The sequence below is a fragment of the Alexandromys fortis genome, unplaced genomic scaffold (genome assembly GCF_014885135.2).
Source record: "Alexandromys fortis isolate MF-2015 unplaced genomic scaffold, M_Fortis_MF-2015_v1.1 scaffold_136, whole genome shotgun sequence".
In the NCBI taxonomy this organism is placed as follows: Eukaryota; Metazoa; Chordata; class Mammalia; order Rodentia; family Cricetidae; genus Alexandromys; species Alexandromys fortis.
Genome location: NW_026068024.1, coordinates 810,371 through 832,652, shown reverse-complemented (window position 1 = coordinate 832,652; position 22,282 = coordinate 810,371). Strand labels below are relative to the sequence as shown.

Sequence of the window (22,282 nt, the reverse complement as noted above, 5' to 3'; positions counted from 1 at the left end):
AGCCAGTGCTCTTAACTGCTGAGTCATCTCTCCAGCCCCTAACTTTAAGTTAGAGATATACTCGATTTAGTAATTTGTTCTCCTGAAATTGCTTAGTTTTAAGGTGTGTATGGTATTAAAAGCTCACCCATGAAGCTAATCTAGTATCTTCATCAGTACTACCGGATTCCTTTATCTTTGATTGGCAGGTGCAGGGAAGGGGCGGTGGCCTGATCCAGGACGATGACGGTGCAGTGCTGAAGAGTGCGCTGGAGGAGAGAAGCAGCGGACACCATGGAAAAAACCAAAACAAAGCAAGGTCAGATCTCCATCTTGCTTTGGAGCTCGGGAGTCAGGAAATGCAGGAGTTGACCTGTCTGGCCACCGTTTCCAAATATCATTTTCCCATCCTCACCTTGGAGACCTTGAAAAACACAGACTTGCTGGAAGGCAGAAAATGCCAAGGATGTCACGTGTGGTGTGGCTTGAGTCCTTCTCTTTCCCCCTCAGTGTTGACTTTAGTCAGACGTGTTGACTAAATAAGGTGCATGTCTCTAATAGACACCCAGCACCTGCTAGGCTCTCCTAGGAGAACAAATGAATTCCCCTTTCCTCTTTATGAGCAAAAGCAACATCCAGAAGTCACTCCATTATTGTTCCCACACAGAGCAGTCAAGTGACAGCTATGAAACGAGGTCCTGGTCCACATGTCTCAGTCTTGGCTGTTGCCCATTGTTTGGACATAGTATGAAATGGGCTAAACTGTCCCTATTCAAGTTTGTATAAGGAGGTTTGGTAACCCCAAACCATTGGAATTTTATAGGGACATCCTCTACCAAGTGCAAACTCTAGGCTGAGTGATACCTTAGTTAGGACTTTACCATACGGAGGCTGGCTCCTCTAAGGAGGGCTTTCTTACCAGTGTGTCTAAGGAAAACAATACACACATGCATATGCCAAAGGCTTGCAGGCAGGAGTTTCGGGAGAGTTGTTTGCTTCCTGCAATGTGACCTTTGTGCGATGTGACCCTACATGTAGCAGCAAAATGGTTGAGCAAGTGCCCATAATTCCATTTTCCAATTGATCGTGGCAGGGAAGTCACAACAGGGGGTGCCTGAGAGAACCAGCCACATCACAGCCACACATAAGAGCAGAGAACAGCACAATGCTTGCCCTCAAAACCTGTCCTCTCCGCTTTCTTAAGAAAAAGTTCTTTTAAATGTGTATGATGCTTTGCCTGCATGTATGTATGCACACCACAGGTATACTTGGTGCCTGCAGAAGTCAGGAGAGAATGTCATATCCCCCAGGACACGTGGCTGTGAGCTATCATGTGGGTACTGGGAACCAAACCTGTGTTCTCTGTAAGGTCTGCAAGGGCTTTTAATGTCCGAGCCATTTCTCCAGCCTTGTGCGCTCTCCTCTGTGTACAGTCCAGGATTTCCACTCTGCTCAGGGAATGGTCCTGCCCCAAATTAACACGAGTCTTTACACGGGAATTAAGTTAACCAAGACAATTTCTCAAGGACATTTTCGGAGGCCAGCCCTAATCTAGACAGTCCCTCACAAGTGTTTGCCTCCTCGGTGAAGAGTTGACAATTACTATCAAGTGTAATCCTGGCAAAAAGCAGATGTCAGCTCAGATAAACTTCAGTCAGCCCTAAAGATATCAGGGAGACTCCCCCATGGCATCTCCTTCTATCCAGTTAATGACTGCCAATCTCTTGTCTTCCCTTTTGTGTCAAGAAAGGGTTTTTTTTTCTACTATGATAATTTTGTCAGGTAGGTATAGTTTGGGCATCAGGGTATAAATATGAATATCACTGGCATCACTAGTTTATTTTTGTGATCCAGAATCTTCTGGTTCTGGTCATCCAGGCACAGTTAGAGGATCCTCGAATGTGTGTGTTCCCTCCCTGTGTCCAGAGACAGTAGGAAGGCACAGCGCGAGTTGTGTCGTTGAACAAAGCTCTTTCTTCCTGCAGGAGAGAATGAACACATGCCGGTGAATAACCCTTCCACCCAGATTTACCAGGTAACGACACACGCCTTCCCGTGAATGTTGTCATTCCAATAGTGGTGACTGCCCTTCACGCACAGCGAGTCTTAACACTTAGGTGTGTCCACATGTCTCTTGACACTTGTTCTCTTAACAAGGCCAAGGGACAGGTAGGGCAGAGGCCACTCACATTGTACCTTTGAGAGAACTGGTTGACGGAGGAAAAGTTATTCGGTTTGTAAAACAGCAGCTGGGGGCTGGAGAGATGGCTCAGTGGTTAAGAGCACTGGCTGCTCTTCCAGAGCTTTTGAGTTCAATTCCCAGCAACCACATGGTGGCTCACAACCATTCATGATGAGATCTGGTGCCCTCTTCTGGCCGGGCATACAGGCAGGCAGAACACTGTATACGTAATCAGGCAGTCAATCAATCAATCAATCAATCAATCTGACGCCAACAACAACCACAGCACCCATACCCCACCTCAGCTCTGCTTCTCGCCTATGCCACTGTCACTGTGGTCATCATACCAGGCAATGGCATTGTCATCAGAGAGAACACAGGAAGAGCGACCTTTTTTTTTTTTTTTAGCCAGGTGTGGTGGCACACACCATAAGCTCTAACACTGGGAACTCTAAGACATGAGTTTAACTCAAAGCTAGCCTAGATTACATGATGAGACCTTGTGTGATGTTTGGGAGAACCGAGAATTAAGAGTTAGGAGCATGACATTTGTTCAAGTATGATGACAGGGGAAAAATTAAGTTCATTTTTAGCTATGGCAATAATTAGATTCTTTACAAAGACAATCACGACAAGCATTCTATCAGGTTGCCCCAATTCTGCAAATAGAATTTATTTGGCTTCTGTCTTCCAACCAGAAATTGAATTAAAGTTCTGTCCTTAGCAATCATGGATATTTACCCTGCCGTAGTTTGTCTTGTAAAGGCAGTTTGAGCTTTGTGCTTCTCTCTAGACTTAACACTGTAATCTGGAATACACGAGGAAGAACTGACAGAGTTTAGCAAGCCTTGGGGGGGGGGGGAATAGGCTCTTTTTTTAACATTTGTTTATTTACTTATTAGTGTATGTCTATGTGTGTGTAGCATATGTGTGGCTAGTGTATGTCTATGTGTGTAGCATATGTGTGGCAATCAGTTCTCCTTCTACCATGTGGGTCTCTGGGATAGATCTCAAGTTGGGTTTCAGAGGCAAATGCCTCTACCTACTGAGCCATCCCATCAGTTCCTTAAGTTGGATTTTTAGGCCCTTTTAAGCAGGAAGACAGGAGTCCAGCGGAGCAGATAGTGCAGGGGAAGTATTACTTAGATCAGGGAGTTTAAATGCTGGTGAGGTCAGTGCAATAGCTAGCTCCTGCAAGAGTTCGTTGCTCTAGAGTGGACTAGAGCGAGCAACAGCCGGAGAGTAAAGCGTTGTTAGCTGTCTTCCTCTTGGGTCAGCAATGGGAGGGCGTGGAAGAAACAGCCTCCTTTCGATTTCTTATTTAGTGAATAGTTATGTGCAAAATCTGCTGATTAGCCTGATGGGAAACTAAACAGATGAAATAGACTTCCTTGTTTGTTTGTTTTAAATGTTCATGACCTTGAAAATACTTTGCCGGTTGGCTCCTATGAGGCAGGCTTTTGAAAAGGCTCAGCAGGGTTGTTAACTAAAAGACTTGTACAAAGTACGCAAGGACAAACTAATCGCTGGATGATGGACTATTAAGAAAGACTACTTCTGACAGGGTGGCCAGCGTGAATGAAGTCTGGGCGTTGGGGGGGGGGGGTAGGTCTCCAGGACGCCGAGGTAATGCTCAGTGGTCCAGGGCCTGTAGATACTTTCCATCCTCATCTGTGCTCTCCTCTGGCCTGCCTATGGCCTTTGCACGAGTACACATGCCTCTTTAGAGTTAGGTATGATCTGAAATCTATTCTAGATATGTGGGTCACTCCCTTGATGTGGGCTACATTTAGCTGCAGAGGGAATGGCCTCATTATCTCAGTGTCTGCCACAAGTCCAAGTGCATCTGTTCACACTGGAGTGCTTGGAGCCTGGAAAGAGCGGTTTTTCTGCACGGTCTCTGATGGGCCTTGGTGACCTCATCTTTGTTTTAAAAGAACACCTCCCAAGTCTGTTAATTCCAAGCAACTTTTAACCAAAAGAAGAAGGGGCCAAGAAAGAGGACGGTGGGCAAGGAGGGTGGGTAACTATAATATAATATGAGCTGCATTTAGAGGGGACAATAGAAGTGAAGGAAAATGTGAAGTTTCAATAATTTTCTCCATTTTTCATAGATTCCATCCCTTGCAGATGTTATTATATTAACTTGATTTTTTTAAAAAAGATTTTAAGCCAGACAGTTGTGGTGCAGGCAGATCTCTTGAGTTTGAGGCCAGCCTGATCTACTGTGTTCCAGGACAGCCAGGACTACACAGAGAAACACTGTCTCAAAAAACAAGAAAAGAAGAGAAAAAAGAAAAAAAAAGAAAAGAAAAGAAAGAAAAAAAAAAGAAAAATGAAGAAGAAAAAGAAAGAAAAAAAATTCCAGGTCAGGATATGGTGGCACAAGCCTTTAAGCCTCCAAGACAGAGGCAGGCAGATCACTGTAAGTTCAAGGCCAGCTTGTTAAGCAGAGCGAGTTACAGGCTAGCCAGGGTTGCATGGTAAGACCCTGTCTCAAAGTCTTCATTCCTGTCTCCTAAGCCAGAGTATGAAGTGTAAAGCAAGGACTTTGTGTGCATTGCTCTCGGTACTACTCTCAGCATAAACCACAGCGCTTGGCATGTGATACATAGTCAGTCAATAGTAGCTGGACAGGTGAGTGGTGGCCTGGAAGATGTTCATAATGCTTTAAGATGAAGGGTCTGGTGCAGTCATTCAGTCTGGTGGGAGACAGTGTTGGGAAAACGAGAGGTCTTCACTGTTTGTTCTAATCAAGAGACTCCAAAGTGTTTCTAAAAGTGCTAAGTATGAGAAAAATCAAGCTGGATATGGCAGATAGTGGCACCGACTTTTAAATGCCTTAGAAAAGCACTTAGAAAGCTGGGGAAGGCAAAGGCTGGGGGACCAAGTTCAAGGTCAGCTTGGATCACGTGAGACCTTTTCTCAAAAGAACTGACAATCTAGGAAGGAGTGCAGGCAGCAGACCTGAGGTTCTGTCTCAAAACCAAAACAAACCAAAACACACAAGGAGAAGCAAAAGATGAGGAGCAGAGAAGAAAACCTCTGTAATATGATCTTGGCCTACAATTATCTTCATTAATATACTATAACACAGACGGAAATACGGATGTTAAGGGCTTGTTGAAATAATGAGAGCTAGGTTCATTCTCATTTTTTTTAAAAAAAGTTTTATTAGTTATGTATACAGCATTCTGTCTGCATATATCCCTGCACACCAGAAGAGGGCACCAGATCTCATTACAGATGGTTGTGAGCCACCATGTGTGGTTGCTGGGAATTGAACTCAGGACCTCTAGAAGAACAGTCAGTGCTCTTAGCCTCTGAGCCATCTCTCCAGCCCCTCATTCTCATTTTTAAAAATTGACCATTTTCCTCTGGAATGGAAATGTCAGTGGCAGAGGGACAGAGACACACAGCTTTGACCATCTCCCTCAGACACCTGAAAAGTTCTTTTCAGAAACTTCTTCAGGCAAAACTGGATCCTGGGGGGCTGGAGAGATGGCTCAGTGGTTAAGAGCACTGACTCCAGAGGTCCTGAGTTCAATTCCCAGCAACCACATGGTGGCTCACAGCCATCTATAATGAGACCTGGCGCCCCCCTCTGGCTTGTGGGCACACACGGAAGGAATGCTGTACACATAATAAATAAATATTTAAAAAAAAAACTGGATCCTGGGTCACACGTTGGAAAAGAATTTCAGGAAAAGCCAGGGTGAAGCGGAGCTGGCGTTCAGTGGCAGAGACCAGAATGCAGATTTTGAGGTCAAGGCTAAGGGAGAAGTGCTCGGGAAGAAAGCACAGCTGTCGGGCACCAGCCGCCATGACGATACCACTTGCCAGGGCAGGGGTGTGGGGTCAGACGTGTAAGTAAAGAGCATGAAGACGTGAAAATAATAAAACAGAAAACACAGAATAGTCCCGGGAGAGAGTTCCAGTGAACACTGAAATCACCCTCGTTTAATTTCCAATTGCTTAAAATACCCCTGACCCCAAAAGGTAGAAGTAAGATAAAAAAAAAAAAAAAAAACTGCATTAACATGATACAAGAAAATGAACAGACCAATTGAAGATTGTGGGTTACATTCTTTTACAGAGACAGGTGTTTCTCTGTAGCTTTGGAGCCTGTCCTGGAACTAGCTTTTGTACACTAGGCTGGCCTCGAACTCACAGAGGTCCATCTGCCTCTGCCCCCCGAGTGCCTGGATTAAAGGTGTGCACCACCCACCGCCAGGCTTAGTTTGTATTTTAAAGACAGCATCTTTTTCTTTTCTTTTTCAAGACAAGAGTTTCTCTGTGTAGCCCTAGTTGTCCTGGAACTCACTTTATAGACCAGGTTGGCCTTGAACTCAGAGATCTGCCTGCCTCTGCATACTGGGATTAAAGATGTGAGCCACAATGGCTGGCTAAGAACAGCATCTTTGAAGATCAATAAAGAGACCTAAAACTGGAAGATGGAGGTTGACAGAAAAATGAAACAAAACAAACAGGTTTCTTTGGCAACTGGTTAAAGGCAAAGTCAAAACAATTACCTTGGCCTCTTTGACATCATGCCGGACCCCAAAAACATTTGAGGTCTTGCTCATATTCATCAGGGATTTTAGGAATTTTGCATGACTGGCAGAAGCTCCCCAATTCTTGACATTTATGAGTTCACAAAGTACCTAAGACACAGCAAAGCCCTTGAGTCTGCTTCACAGTAGCTCCCGACCTTGGTTGGGGAGAAATGGGAAGGCTTTGTAAAACACATGTTGGAATTCCTGAAAATTTAGTTTGAGGCCCAAGAGATGTTTGATGGAAAAAAGGAAGACATCTACTAGAACCATCTTATGAAGAATTAAGGAACTGAGAAAGGAAGGAAGGAAGAAAGGAAGGAAGGAAAATGAGAAATGGAAGTTAAGAGCATGAAGTAGGAAGGATTCGGATTTTTTTCCCCATATCTAAGCCTGAGATGTTCTCTGTGGAACCCAAGGCTTTGAAGTTCATGTCTCCCATGAACCCACCTCCAGCAGGAGCTTGCCTCCAGCAGCAGGATGGAGGGATCACAACTTCCCTAGATCAGCCTCATGAAAATAATCAACAAGATGAGGGGCGTGTTCAGTTCACTGGAGAACAAGGTAGCCTCAGTTCTAATCTTGGGGTGGACCATGGGCTGTCAGATCAGAGAGCTAAAGAGAGCGCCATGTTAAGATGGTGTCTTCCAAGTTGTCTTAGTCACAAGACCCAGCTGGTATGCAAGGGCAGTCTGCCCGAGCTGAGGATGACTTGAAGAGCCCAGGCATCTCGCTTGTGACTGTACATCTCAGGCCCATGGCTGTGCTCACATGGCTTCCCCTCCCCGGATAGTCTGGGTTGAGAAGATGCTTATACTCAGTAAGGCTACTTCATTCAAGCCCGTGGGGAGAAAAAGTGCTCAGAGTCCAGAACAGCTATGGAATTCCCAGAATCCCTAACAGTCATCAGAGAATGGGTTTGATTTTTAACTTTTAACCAGAGCTGAAGTTCTGCAGCTGAGGAAAGGTCCTTTCGATTTGTCTGTTGACTCTGATCTTGTCATTTGGCTGGTGGGAAAAACTGTCTGCCTACCTGGGCAGCAGCGACAATGACACCCATCTCCACCGGACGGTTCTTCCTTTCAGTATCCTTCTTCCCCCACCCAAGGCAGGACTAGGGCTATCTCAAGGCACTGTAGCGAACACCAGATGGCCATCTTCCAATTTTAAAAACTTCACAGTTTTTGCTTTGATGTCACAAAGATTATTCTAACTAAAAATTGCTTAGAATTTTTAGTGAAGTGACTCAATAGGTAAAGGTGCTTGCTGCCCAAGCCTGCAGATTTGAGTTTGATATCTCTAACCCATGTCAAGGTGGACGGGAGAACCGGCTCTTCAGTGTGATTTCCACATGTGGGCATGTACTCTCCACACATCACGGGTGCACACACGGCAATCATAACTAATGAAAACAACCGGAATGGAAAGTAGGTCAATGGGGGTATTACCCGGTCTCCATGTCCAGCTGCTTTACAGGCTCTACTTATTCTCCCCAGAACAATCGCTCTTGGTTCCTCCTATTTCTCGTTATTCCCAGTCCTAGAAGAAGCCACTGTGAAAACAACAGAACCCAAACATCTGTATTTAAGGGATGAGGTATAGGACACTAAGCCATAGCGGAGGGTAGCCGAGCAGGTTGGAATCATTTGGATGAACTGGTTTTGGAAACGTCTAGAAGTTTGCACATGTGGAGACATACGTGTGGATTGCCATGGCGCCTGCGCTTCACCTGGAGCTCCTTACTTGGTAGATATTTTAAAATACTCTTATCTTTAAATTACATGTATAAGTTCATGCCTGTGTGTGGGCTGTGTGCATGAGCACAATGCCAGGGCAGGCCAGAAGAGGGCAGCCTCACTGTGCTCAGCCAGGGCAGCAAGTGCACTTAACCGCTGAGCCGGCTCTCCAGACATGATATTTTAAATGGTAGAATAAGCCTTCTGAATATTTCTGTTCTGAAGAGAGGTGTGTGTCTGAGAGTTCTATGTCCAATCGGATCATAAAAATCAAGACAACAGTGTTACCTTACTACTATCTTAATTTAGTGTCTGTTGAAATGCCTTTTACCTTCGCTCAGAAAATAAAACATCTTTAGAAGCGCTCCATTTCTCCACAGTTCTGTTTGAGTTTGACTTTTTGATTTCCAACCTATGAAATGAATCAGAAATGCGGAGCACCTCTGTACCAAGCATGTGCGTGGGAGGCTGCTTAACTACATTTGCTCACTTCATACTCAAGACCGATGAGTGAACTACTACCCAGAGGCTAGCCCGTCTGCCTATGTTGGTCATCTTGTGGGAGAAAGCTAAGACTTGTACCCTACCTGACTGCAGAACTGATTGATCTCTCTCCCGGTATTTAACCAGCAGGCGTATAGCACGTGCTCTCCCACATGCTCTGGCCTGACTACTGAAGACAACTCATATCAGAGCCAACAAGCACAAGATCAGAACCAACTGTTAAAAATGTCACAACTCCAGAAAAAAAAAACAACAACTTTGTCTTTTCAAAGAAATTCTTACTATTATTTATTACCCCCCCCTTTGGTTTTTCGAGACAGGGTTTCTCTGTGTAGCTTTGGAGTCTGTCCTGGGAACTAGCTCTTGTAGACCAGGCTGGCCTCTAACTCATAGAGATCCTCCTGCCTCTGCCTCCTGAGTCCTGGGATTAAAGGCATGCACCACCACTGTCTGGCTTATTATTTTTATTTTTAAAAAGACTTTATTTTTTGTTATTTTTGTTGTTTGTGTGTATGTATATCTGTGTGGTTGTATGTATACACATGCGTGCAAATGCCGTTGAATCAGAAGGTGTCGGATCCCCTGGAGTTGGACTTACAGATGGTTGTGAGCTGCCTGACATGGGTGCTGGGAACTGGAGTCGGGTCCTCTAGTGCTCCTAAGCACCGAGCCAGCTATTTGGCCCCTGTCTCACTTTTTCACATCTTTTGGGAAAAATAACTGAATTTCTTTATGTTGTGGGGATAATCAGAGGGACTGTGGCATGTGATTTCTCTCCAGAGTCTTATGTTGTGGGGATAATCAGAGGGACCGTGGCATGTGATTTCTCTCATAGAATCTAGGTGCTGAATCATATGTTTTTTCCAAGTAGGTCTCATTGCTTTTCTTTTTTTCTTTTTGAGACAGGCTTTCTCTGTGTAGCCCTGGCTCTCCTGGAACTCATTCTGTAGACCAAGTTGGCCTTAAATTCGGAGATCCGCCTGCCTCCGCCTCTCTGGGATTAATGGTGCGTGCCCCACCACCTGGTTTAAGCGAGCCTCATTCCTACATACCGGGCTCTTTAGTGGTGGCCGTGTTCGTGAGAACCCGTGGACCAACTGCTCGCTTTGTTGTCGCCTTCTCCCTGGACACACAGGGGTGGAGTCACCTGAAAGATTCCAGAGCTGGGTAAAGGGAGCATGTGAGGTTTCTCAAGAGTGTGTTTCCTCAAGGAGAGGAAAAGGCCAAGGGGTAAACGGTGCCATTTGTAATACTTCACTCTTCCACAACCCTTCAGTTGCAGGCCCTGGCCTCGGAACTGAAAACTGGCTTCACAGAAGCGATGCAGGAACTGACGCGCATCCAGCATGGAGAATATGCTTTGGAAGAGAAGGTCAAGAGCTGCCGATGTTCCATGGAAGAGAAAGTCACCGAGATGAAGAATTCATTAAACTACTTCAAGGTGGGAGCCTTCTTTATTTCCCAGCTAAAAGCATGTCGGGCCTAGTACCACATGCTGAAAATTTGCCCTTTCTTATAGCAGCCCAGGGTAAGACCTTGCCCCTGAGCCAATTGTCAGTCATCATGGAACGATATCTGTCTCATGGTTTCCGGGTTCTGAGCTCTGTGTTAAAATCAGAGGCCACAACGAAAGCAAACGTCATCCCTTATTCCCCATTCACTCCAAAGTATGCACCAGGCAAAGGCTTATGGGATACTGACGTATGCTTTCTTACTCCGTTGTCTTAGGGTTTCTTTTGTTGTGCAGAGACACCATGACCATGGCAACTCTTCTGAAGGAGAAATATTTAATTAGGGCTCGCTTCCAGTTTCAGAGGTTTAGTGCATGCAGGCAGACAAGGTGCTGGAGGAGGGGTTGAGAGTGGAGAAGGCAGGGACTGAGCATATCTGAGGCCCCAAAGCCCCCCACAGTGACACACTTCCTGCAACAAGGCCAAAGCTGCTCCAACAAAGCCACATCTCCGGATAGTACCACTCATTCCCTATGGGCTTCTGGGGGCCAATTCCATTCAAACGACTGCTTCTTACATCGTAGGAAGAGCTGAGCAACGCAATGTCCATGATTCAGGCCATCACTTCCAAACAAGAAGAAATGCAGCAGAAAATAGAACAGCTTCAACAGGAAAAACGAAGAGAATCGCGAAAGGTTAAAGCCAAGTGAGTAGTTAGGGAATACTTACTCCAGGCAAACCCAATAGCAACGGCTCTTGCACAGAGGCCCAGAGAAAACTTCCAGCTGTTAGCATGTGCGGAGTAGGCTCCTGCGCAGCAGCGTAGATCAGCTCATGCTGGAAGAGATGCAGCCATACAAGCTGGTTAATACTGAGGCTGCAGGGACAGTCCAGTGGTCTGGCTGCTCTCGCAGAGGACCAGAGTTTTCAGCTCTGAGCACTGCATCAGGTATCTCCCAAACATCTGTAACTCTAATTCCTTTTCTGACCTCTGCAGGCAAATGCACACACACACACACACACACATGCATACATGCACGCACACACAGAATATGCACACTTTGAACACCAGAGCTTGGCTCTCCAGAACCCACATAATGTTATGTGGAGGTGCAGACTAGCTAGTGAGACTAGTCATATGGGTGAGGTTTGAGTTTGATGGAAAGACTCTGACTCCATGAAACAAGGTAGAGGGTGATGGAGGACAATTCACAACTCCACATGCATGAACGCACACCTACATATATGTGCTCACATGCATGCATACACACACACATCTATGTGCCCTTGTGCACAAATGGAAAAAATGCTACTGTTTTCTGGTACTTGGAGTTGAGTTATTAAGTGAGTGAGTCATCCCAAGCAAATACCCAACACTGTCGAGTTTACAGACCACGCTGAGAGCAAGACATGGATCGTGACCATGCCTTTAACCTTAGCGGTCAGCAGAGGTGGGAGAATCTACATAGCAAGGGCCATACAGCAAGCCCCAAGCTAACCAGGGCAACATAGTGAGACCCAAGTGTCGAAAATGCACATTAAAACAAAATCAAAGATCCTGGTGATAGGGAAGTCATTAATAGAAAAATAAGAATTAAAACATTTCAGTTAGAAGTAATTTATACATGCTGAAGTTGATGAATTAAGTTGAACCATATGAAGTGACTTCAACCATTTATAATTTATAAAAAATATTTATATGGTTCAACCTGTGTGTGTCTTGGCAACACATTTAAAAACTGCATTCTCTGGCATTATTCTGAATTGAGCCTCCCGGGTATTAATCTACCGGGTATTAAGAACCAAAGCAACCTTTCTGTTTTCTCTTTTGCTAGGAAAACTCAAAAGGAAGAGCATGGCGCACAGGCCGGACCTGCATCTGCGCCTGCGCAAGCGCAAGGGAGCCCCTTCCGCTCCATCAACGTCCCCGAGTCGGGTCATCCCAGTGAAGACTTCACCAACATTTTGCCTTCTCAGACCTATGAAAAAGGTACAGCTCATAAACCATGGGGAATTAACCATCCTTCTTTCTCCTTGATTCTTAGGAATCGTGCCTTGCGTCTTCACTAGGAGATAGAAAATGCTTCCATACTGCTCGGAACTTCCCTGGTATCTAGAATTGGAAGATGACCACTGGTTCCTGAGAGACTGCCCATTTTTAAATGTTTTGTGGGAAATACTAAGTTGACTTCTTCTAAGTGTTTAACTTAAAAATAATCTAGTGCCTTCAATACAATACCAACCATGAGAGAACTAGATATTTTTTAAAAGTCCCTCTAAAATGTCACTTGCTGGTGGTGTAACTCAGTACCCATGTTTCTCTGGTAAGCCAGGCTGGTGCTGTGTACAGACTAACGCAGCCACCAGCCACTTCCTGACTGTACCGATGTGATAAATACGTCACAAGACGGCATGCTGTCGGCACCAAAGGAGTTGGCTCTTCAGGGGCTGTGACCCTGGACTTGTGCTCAGATCAGGAAAAGTAAACAAAACAAGACAAAATTCACTACATTGTCATTATATTCTCAAAAGTGTCCAACAAAGCACCTACATCTAGACAAATGACATTTCCACACGTCCGAGTCCTCCGCTCCTTGTTTTGGTCTTACATAAAAAGCCCTCCAAAATAGGCTCAGTGATTTTTCAATCAAGTGTAAACGCTTCAACAGTAGGGTTGATGATTTTTCCTTGCAGCCCAAGAAGAACCTGTTTTCCGATTCATAGACAGTAAGCGTGTTATGAATAACTGAACCCGACACCCGAAGACAAGTGTCTTTCACTTGGTGAACTGACTACAGGGTTGCTTGGTTACTGGCCTTTTGCTGGTACATATGAGTGCTTCTTTTAGTTGTCAGTGAGTGCAGCCTGGGGAATGGCTGCTCCATCCCTTTGGGAGGGACTTCCACAGGTGGTCCTGTGTTCTTGGCTCTATGGTGAGAAGAGCAAGACCTTGCAGGTGGAGAGCGAAAGATGGACTCGAAGGAGAGGTCAGACCGGTACGAGGTCTGGGGCAGCTGTGTGCATTCCCAAGAGAGAATCTTAAAAAGTAAGATTTGCAAAGCAAATCTGTGCATCTCTGTACGATGTGTGACTGCCCTCTTGGGATTTTTTCCCTCAGATTTCCCACCAAAACAGGTAATCCAGATGACTGCATTGCCCAATGAATTTATTTATTTAAAATTTTTTATTTGTTATCATTAGTTTGTATGACTGCAGGTGAATGTGGGCCTCAGCATGGGTTTGGAAGTTAATGGACAACTTTTTGGCTGTGACTCTCTCTTCCCACCATGAATTTCAGATCAAATTCAAGTCATCGGGCTGGTGTGATAAGAACTTTCTCACAGGCTGGATTGAAGTGATCTGCTCACTGGCAGCCTCTCCTTCCCGCCTCATGATAGGGACATCTCATAGTTTTGTTCTCCCCCATTGCTGACTAAAGGATCAAACTCTCAGAAAATGTTGGTTTATCCTTTTTTTTTTTTTTTAAAAATTATACAATGGTGTGATTGCTGTCTGTTATCCCCAAATTTTGTAGCTTCAAGGAGCCAGGAATCTGGTCACAGTTAATCTGGGTACCACTCACTTGGGGTCTGCCATGACGTAGGTTGCCATCGAAGTGCTGGCCACAGCTGTTATCATTTGAGTGTTGTAGTTTTAGAAGACATCTTCTTCCAGATGTACCCACATGGTGGAGTAGTCCCTGTGACTTGGGTATCTGCAGCATGACACCTGGCTCGCCCCAGGGTGTTGGTCTAACAGGATGTTCAAGACAAAACTATAGCTTTTGATAACCTAGTTTTGGAGGAAGCAGCTCAGCCTTCCTGCCATAGTCTATTCATCAGAAGATAATCATTAAATCCGACACCACTCACAGGCAGGAATCCCAGGAAGGGGATGTCTGGGGGTAAGGACAACCAGGTAGCCATCTTAGACACTGTTTGCCACAGATGGTTAACCCTTCTTTTCTTTCCTTTTTAAAATATTTATTTTTAGTTATTTTACATTATGTATCTCTCTGTCTGTCTCTGTCTCTGTCTCTCTCTCTCTCTCTCTGTGTGTGTGTGTGTGTGTGTGTGTGTGTGTAAGAGCAGCAGAGACATCAGATCTCCCTGGGTCTGGAGTTAGAGGCTGTTATAAAACACCCAGTGTGGGTTCTGGGAAACGAACTGGGGTCCTCTGCAAGAGTAGTAGGTGCTCTTAACCCCAGAGCCATCTCTCCAGCCCTGCCCTTCCTTTGAAAAGATCCTTTCTGTCTGTGTGTCCTCTGATGGGACGCTTCATTCATGTACCTTAGAATTCAAAAGTCTGAGATGTCATCTAAAATGAGATGATGCTCTTTTGTCAACTTTATTCATTTTATGTGGATGAATGGATGTTTTGCTGACATGTATGTACGTGTGCCACGTGTGCCTGGTGCACCTGGGCGTGTAAAGCAGGAGATGGATACCCTGGAACTGGAGTTATGGGGGATTGTGTACCACCGTATGGGTGCTGAGAACTGAACCCTTTCTTCTGCAACAGCAACAGGGCTCTTAACTCCTGAGCCATCTCTCCAGACCCTGAAAATATCATTTTATGGAACTAAGTAAGCCCCTTGGAATCTTCTAGCCTGAGAAGCCTTCAAGAAGATTTTTAAAATGCAATTATCTCTGCCCCCCCATCCCTACTTCTTCAGAATTTCTGAGACCTAACAAAAGTCTCAGGCTTTGCATCTTAGGTACGGTTCCTATATCCCTATATCCCCAGGCCTAGAAGTTGACTTTTTTGAATGATGTGGTTCCACCATCCATTTCTTCTTTCTTATGTCCTACGTATTCAACCTTCCAGTATTGGCACCTACCCTTGCAACTCCACTAAAGCTCTTTCCTTACCTGTTCTTGCCACATAGACTTTTTAAGATAAAGGTATAAAGATCCCATTTATTTATTTATTGAGGTGAGTATGCGGAAGGCAGACGGCAACTGTGCGAGAATCAGTTCCCTCTTTTCTGGGGCTAGAACTCAGGTCATCAGGCTCGGCAGCAAGTGTCTTTGCCCACTGAACCATCCTCTAGCCCTCCTTCCCTTCCCCATCAGTGTCCAGTCCCTGTGATGCCTGCTTTCTCAAAATGTTTTTTTCTCTTGGTTGACACCATGCTTCTTTGACTTTCCTTCTATTTTCTGCCTATTTGTAAATTTACTTTTTTGGTTTCTTACTGTTATCAGATTCAAAGTCTAAATTTCTTTCTTCTTTCCTTTTGTTCTTGAGACAAAGTTTCTCTGTGTAACCCTCCCTGACTGTCCTGGAACTTGCTCTGTAGACCAGGCTGGCCTTGAACTCACAGAGATCCACCTGCCTCAGCCTCCTGAGTTCTGGGATTAAAGAGTGCATTGCCATGCCCCTAGTATAAACTTCTTCACAGTTTCCAAGGCCATTCTCTCTCTCTCTCTCTCTCTCTCTCTCTCTCTCTCTCTCTCTCTCTCTCTCTCTCCTTTCTATTCTCTTCTCTTTGGTTGTCCCTATTTCTACCTGTAGTCTTTTTTTCCTTCTGGACAGCACTTCTCTGTAGCTTTGGAGCCTGTCCTGGAACTAGCTCTTGTAGACCAGGCTGGCCTCGAACTCACAGAGATTCACTTGCCTCTGCCTCCCAAGTGCTGGGATTAAAGGTGTGTGTCCCACCACCTGGCTAAAAGCAGTTTCTTTAGTCCTGTAGTCTTTAGGCCTTGCTCCCTGGACCTTGACATTAGATCATTCCTCTCCTTGTGTCCTTCTGTCTCTTCTTTGCTAGTTCATTCACATCAGGCTACTTCTTGCCTCAGTGGTCCAATCAGATTCAAATAGTGATGAAGTAGGGAAGGGTCTTATTTCAGTGTGGCCCTGAAGGTGGGTTATCATCTGAATCCTTGCTTTCTTAGAACTAGCAAATAGCTCTAAGACAATATGGAGAAAGAACACAAGAGGATGTGTTGGGAGGATCATGTGTAGTCAAGCAGTCTTGGTCAAATTGTAGTCTGGCCCTGAGGGTCTTGCTTGAGCTAAAGAGCTGATGGTTTGCATGGCTTCTTGTTTCTGGAACTTTCGATAAGCTGAGAAGTGAAGTGACCCAGAGAAAGAAAGGCTAGAGGAGAAAACAGAGTTAGTTGGGGTACTCACTGGACACCCCTTCAGGTTTACAGCAGTGATGGGGACTTCTAGGGGCCACTCCAGTGGTCCTGAATGGATGTTGTAAAAGCTGGTGGTTGATTGTCTGTTGATGTTGATGTACCTATAAGTATGGAAAATGTCCGACTCTATCTTGGTGCCCTAATCCTTAAAGGGGGACAAGCAGAGCCAGGTAGGTAAATTTTGGACTAAACAACCGTGTATTGTGAATTTTAAACAGGGATTCTGTAGATGATCTCATGTCCGATTGCAAAGGAGGATGGGAATCTGACTCGAGTTTAAGGCAACAGTAGGCAGATGCAGTATGAAGGCAGGGACACCAGGCTGCCACTCTTCCCGTTCACCCATCAGACTCAGTGGAGCCGAGTGAAGAGTCAGCCCTGATAGCAGAGGCAGCCTCTGTGACCCTGTTGCCATCCTAACGGAAGCATAGCTAGCAAACTCAGAAGAATAACAAGAAGACCAATGGTCTCAGGAAGTGTGGATGGGATGGGGATAAGAGAGGCAATTCAAAAACAAGCAGCAAGTGTGGGTTCAGAGAAATGTCTGGGACTGTGTGCTCATAGAGCGATTTGGGTTTTTACACTGAAATGGAAGCTGTTGGAAAGGTAGGCAGAGAAGAGAGCATCGGGCATCTTTCTCCTCTTCTCACTGCCGTCATCAGCACCAATGCCATCCATATCACAGTTAAACAGTAAGTTGCTCTTAAAGTATGCTGGGTACTACTTGAAGAACTTAGTGTTTAGCCTATTGGATTCTTGAAGTAGGCATCACTTGTTGGCATCTTTAACAGCTGAGTAACTAGTAAGGCTCCATTATACTGCACCTCCCCCTGCTCCCTTGCTGGCATCACTCATGATACTATAAAATCTGTGATCTTTTTCCTGCCCAATCCATGTTGGTAGAAAGGATGCTGAATAAAGTTTTCCTTTTCTCTGCAGCCCAAGAGTCCAGGTCTGTTCATGTAGGAGATGGCAACGTGAAGGGAATGATGGGTCCTGGTAAGTGCGTCTTGTTGGGTTAAGTTTGTATTATATGCATGTGTAAAATGTGTGTACGCATGCTCCTGCACAGACGTGGAGATCAGAGGACAACTCTGTGGAGCTCGTTCTCTCACTCCACCTTTATGATTTCTAGGAACAAAACTCAGGCTGTTGGGCTTACAAGGCAAGCCCTTTCCCCGCTGAGTCAAGAGCTGGTCCGGGCACCTTTACTGCTCTACTGGCCCATCCTGAGCCTTGTAGGAAAGGACTCAGACATGTTAATCAGTTTCTTGACTCTGAAAAATACCTAAGAAAAACCACTTCAGGGAGGAGACGTTTTCTTGAGCTCCTGATTCCAAATGTTTCAATCCAAGGTCAGCTCGCCTTGTCTCTGTGGACTTTGGATGAGCAGAATAGCATCATGGGAAGGCTGTGGCTTAAGATGCTGCTTCCTTTGTGGCACCCAGGAAGCAGAGGAAATAATAGGAAGGAATGGGGGACAAGCTACACATTACTAAAGCATATCCCTAGTGACCAATTTCTCCCAGATATTCCCCACTTTCATGTTTTATCACTTCCAATAGTCTAAAAATGGAACCCATTGTTGGATTAACCTACTAGCGAGTAGACCCTCCTCCAGCCACTCCCCAAAGCCCTACTCTGACCACTGCTTGCATCACGGACCACACCTCCAACCCACGGCCTTGTGAGGACACTTGGCATCGAAATCACAGTTCTGGACAGGAGTGAGCATCGTTTTCACCTACATTCCCACACAAGTGCTGGGGGAGGAGAACTGGTAATAGTGAGGAACAAATCAGGGTTTTTAATTCTTTCTTGTTCCAATTACTGATAATCTAACATTTGCTAAAGTCTCACAGGGGAATAGTCCACGATATATTTTTTTTTTCTTCAGTTTTTCAAGACAAGGTTTCTTTTTAACTTTGCAGCCTGTCCTGGAACTAGCTCTTATAGACCAGGCTGGCTTTGAACTCACAGAGATCCACCTGCCTCTACCTTCTGAGTGCTGGGATTAAAGGTGTGGGCCGCCACCACAGGGCTACAAATTTTTCTTGCATCACATACTTTATAGTTTAATGCAAAATCTCCTCCATTGATAATTCACCGGAACTCATACATTTCTTAATCCTCCCTCCATTCTTTCCATTTCCTGTTTCTGCCAACTTGGCATCCACAGGATAAAGGGACAAAATAGCAAACAGAACATCCTGCACCACTCCCCAGATGCCCTTGGTGCCTTTCCTTCCCTCCTTTCTGTACTTCCTCCTAAAAGTGCAGCCATCGCCTCCCGTGTTTACCTGAAGGCAAATAGATCCAGGGAGTCAAGTGTGTTGCATTAAATCACACTGTGCTATAAATTGTCTAGTCTAGTAGTCTAATCTACTGGGTCACAGTCTCGTGTGTGTAGCCTGGCTGGCCCCGACCATTCTACAAAGCTAAGGACAGCATTCAATTCCTGAACCTCCTGCCTCCATCTCCTAAATTAAGTACAGGCATGACTACTGTGCTGGGATTTAAAAAGCTTCCTTATTTTGTGGACCAGAGAAAAAGAGAGGTGAGAAGTGACTGACTGCAGTTTGGGAAATTTTTAACCCTTCGTTGACATATTTACTCTTTTAGGGATGAGGTACCCATCTGGCTAGCAGTATATTAGTTAAGATTTAGTAACAAACACTAGTTTCTTCCTCTCTTTTTCCTTCCTTCCTTCCTTCCTTCCTTCCTTCCTTCCTTCCTTCCTTCCTTCCTTCCTTTCTTCCTTCCTTCCTTCCTTCTTTCCTTTCTTGCTTTCTTTTTCCAAGACAGGGCTTCTCTGTGTAACCCTGACTGTCCTGGAACTTGTTTCGTAGACTCGGCTGACCTTAATTAAACTCACAGAGATCTGCCTGCCTCTGCCTCCTGAGTGCTGGGATTAAAGGCTTGCGCCCCCCCCCACCTGGCTAAAAGAAGGAAAGTTCTTGGGGCTGGAAAGATGACTTAGAGGTTAAGAGCATTGGCTGCTCTTCCAGAAGTCCTGAGTTCAATTCCCTGTAACCACATGGAGGCTCACAACCATCTATAATGAGATCTGGTGCCCTCTTCTGGTGTGTAGGCATATATGCAGGAAGAACACTGTATACATAATAAATAAAATCTTTTTTTTTTAAAGCAAATTCTTTATAGCAGGCATTGTTTTTCAGGGGTGACCCCAACAAATCCAGAAGCTGATGAAAACCTTAAGCCTTCTCTCTCAGCTGAGATCCAGTCCAAGGGCCATCACACACCCGGCCTGTGGAGACAGCCGAAGGAGGGCAAAGAATGGGGCGAGGAGTATGTCACAAAAGATCACCCCGATAAACTCAAGGAGGCTGGCCAGGGCAGACACAGTTCCCTGGAAAATGTCCTATGTGAAACCTCTCTAGCTGGTAAGTTCTGAGGGGGATGTGGAGGGAAATACAAGAGAATAAGATACGTGAGGGCTTGGAACAGGGGGCTGGAGCCCAGGTAGTATGGATGGAGTGAACACCACCTTGTATCTTCTCAGGACGAAGGCCCTAGTGCCTACAGAGGTGACTCAGCAGAGGTCACATACCCTGGTGGGACCTCCACCTTGACTCTGGTACTTATGGTACTCTGCATGGTAGTGCTTTGGCAAAAAAAAAAAAAAAATATTGAGGTTCTTGGAGAATATCTATTTAGTCAGCGATACTGAATTTTCCATATGCCAATCATTTATTAACAGTCTGCCGCCAAAATGTCGAACGCCGCAACAAGCTCTTGTTTTCCTTCCTCCCCCTTCTCTCTTCTTCCTTTCCTTCATATTGTAAATGAGTACTGGCAATAGCATTCTCCACTTTTGGGGGGATAATTTTTCTTAATATTATTTTAATCAAATACATGAAAGTTAAATAGAACTAAAAACTTTAAAATTATTATTAACAAGAAACAAGGCAGCCACTTTGAATTCTTTTTGATAGTTTCTCTTGATACTTATGTCTTAATGCTTCGTTGTTGCTGTTGCTGTGTAGAACACCACAACCAAGGCAAAGAAATCATTTAGTTTGACTTCCAGTTTCAGAAGGTTAGAGGTCATGATGGAGGAGCAATAGCGAGGCTGAGAGCTCACATTCTGACCCACAGCCAGGAGTCAGAGAGAGGAATCACTGGGAATCATTTGAAATATCAAAGCCTGCCCCCAGTAACACACTTCCTCCACACTTCCAATTCTTCCCAAACAGCCAAGTATTCAAATATATGAGCCAATGGGGGCCATTCTCATTCAAACCACAATTGATTCATATTTTATGCTATTTTGTAAACAATACTTTGTTGAAAGTTAATTTACATAGACCAAAATTCATGGATCCTCATTGAAACTTGAAATTTGTAGCACATATGTGTATATATGGTGGATATGTACAGGTATGTATTACAGTGATGTGTGCTATTGTGTGAGCCTGGAGATTGTGTGGTAAGTGCTCTAACCACTGAGCAATCTTGTGGGCCTCAGCTTATGACTTTAAAGAAATATTTTATTACTTCGTTGAGAGTTTATTTTGATCATATTTACCCTCATCCTCTAGCTCCTCCCAGACTCACCCCTCACTGCTCCACCCCCGGGAAATTTTGTGTCCTCATTTTGTTTTGTTTTATAAAATATCCACTTCGTTCTGCTCATAAGCTCCAGACTATGGGGCTCAGCCGTACCTTTAAGGAGAACCCATTCACCCTCCCAACTTGACGTTTGCATATGAATATTGACTGTGATCACTATCAAGATCATCATACATATTTCTCTTATGCTAGGAATTTCTCTCATCTTCCTTTTCGTTGGCATCTATGTAGAGAACCACTGTGCCTGCTGTATGGGTGCATCTGTTCTTGAACTTCATGTCAATGGGATAATACTTTATACTTTTGTATTCTCTTTTGCCTGGTGTCTTTTTTCTCAATATGTGTTTTTGAGATTCATCTACATTGTTGCATGTAATTCCTTTAGTAGTTAGTTCTTTTTTATTAACCACACTGGTGTCATTATCACATTTTTAAAAATTCATAATCCAGAGCTGGAGAGATGGCTCAGTGGTTAAGAGCACTGGCTGCTCTTCCATAGGACCTGAGTTTGCTTCCAACACCCACACGGACCCTCACAACCAGTGCTGAGACTTTTGTTTTTCTTAATGTAATAAAAACGCTATTACTTATATCTTTTTATCTTTAAAGCATTTTGCTTAGAGACTCAGACACCTCACTGCCACTGCGGCCATCACAGTGCTGTCACTGGTTTAATGGAAAACCATTTTCTCCCATCAGTGTGAAGCAGTTCTCCCTGTCTTTCAGCTCCTGATGTTGCTATTGGGAAGCCCAGCCTTGCTCTCATCTTCAGTTCTTTGAATGTGATCCAGCATTGCTGTCTGGTAACATTATTTTAAACGCAGGAATCGAATCTATTATATAAAATACTAAACATCACACACACACACACACACACACTACTTTGAGCAGGCGAGAAGACAACTTTTGAGAGGCAGTTCTGTCTTTTTACCATTTAGGTCCTGAGGGTGGAACTCAGGTCCTTAGGTGCAGCAACAAGTGCCTTTGCCTTCTGAGCCCTCTTGCTGTCCCCTCCATCTGATAACTTTTAGGGTCTTCCCTTTATCCCTGAAGTGATGCAGCTTCCCAAGGATGTGGTGGTCCTCATGATGAAGTGCGATCTTTTTCATTATTTATGCAGAGGACAAAGGGGCTCTCTGGT

At 44.7% G+C, this 22,282-nt stretch overlaps 1 protein-coding gene across 3 annotated transcripts in view; it reads left to right on the top strand.

The window, feature by feature from the left end:
- The first annotated feature begins 273 nt into the window (after positions 1–273).
- Positions 274–22,282, top strand: part of Arhgef33 (Rho guanine nucleotide exchange factor 33) — a 53,461-nt gene continuing 31,452 nt past the window's right edge. For 2 of the 3 annotated variants that reach the window (XM_050163492.1, XM_050163491.1), the window contains exons 1-7: positions 274–298; positions 1,965–2,014; positions 10,231–10,395; positions 10,990–11,111; positions 12,241–12,395; positions 17,488–17,547; positions 19,728–19,952. In XM_050163492.1, coding sequence (XP_050019449.1) covers positions 274–298; positions 1,965–2,014; positions 10,231–10,395; positions 10,990–11,111; positions 12,241–12,395; positions 17,488–17,547; positions 19,728–19,952 — 802 coding nt within the window. Of the gene's footprint in view, positions 299–1,964; positions 2,015–10,230; positions 10,396–10,989; positions 11,112–12,240; positions 12,396–17,487; positions 17,548–19,727; positions 19,953–22,282 lie in introns of those variants that run through there. The other variant, XM_050163493.1, reaches the window with a different exon arrangement.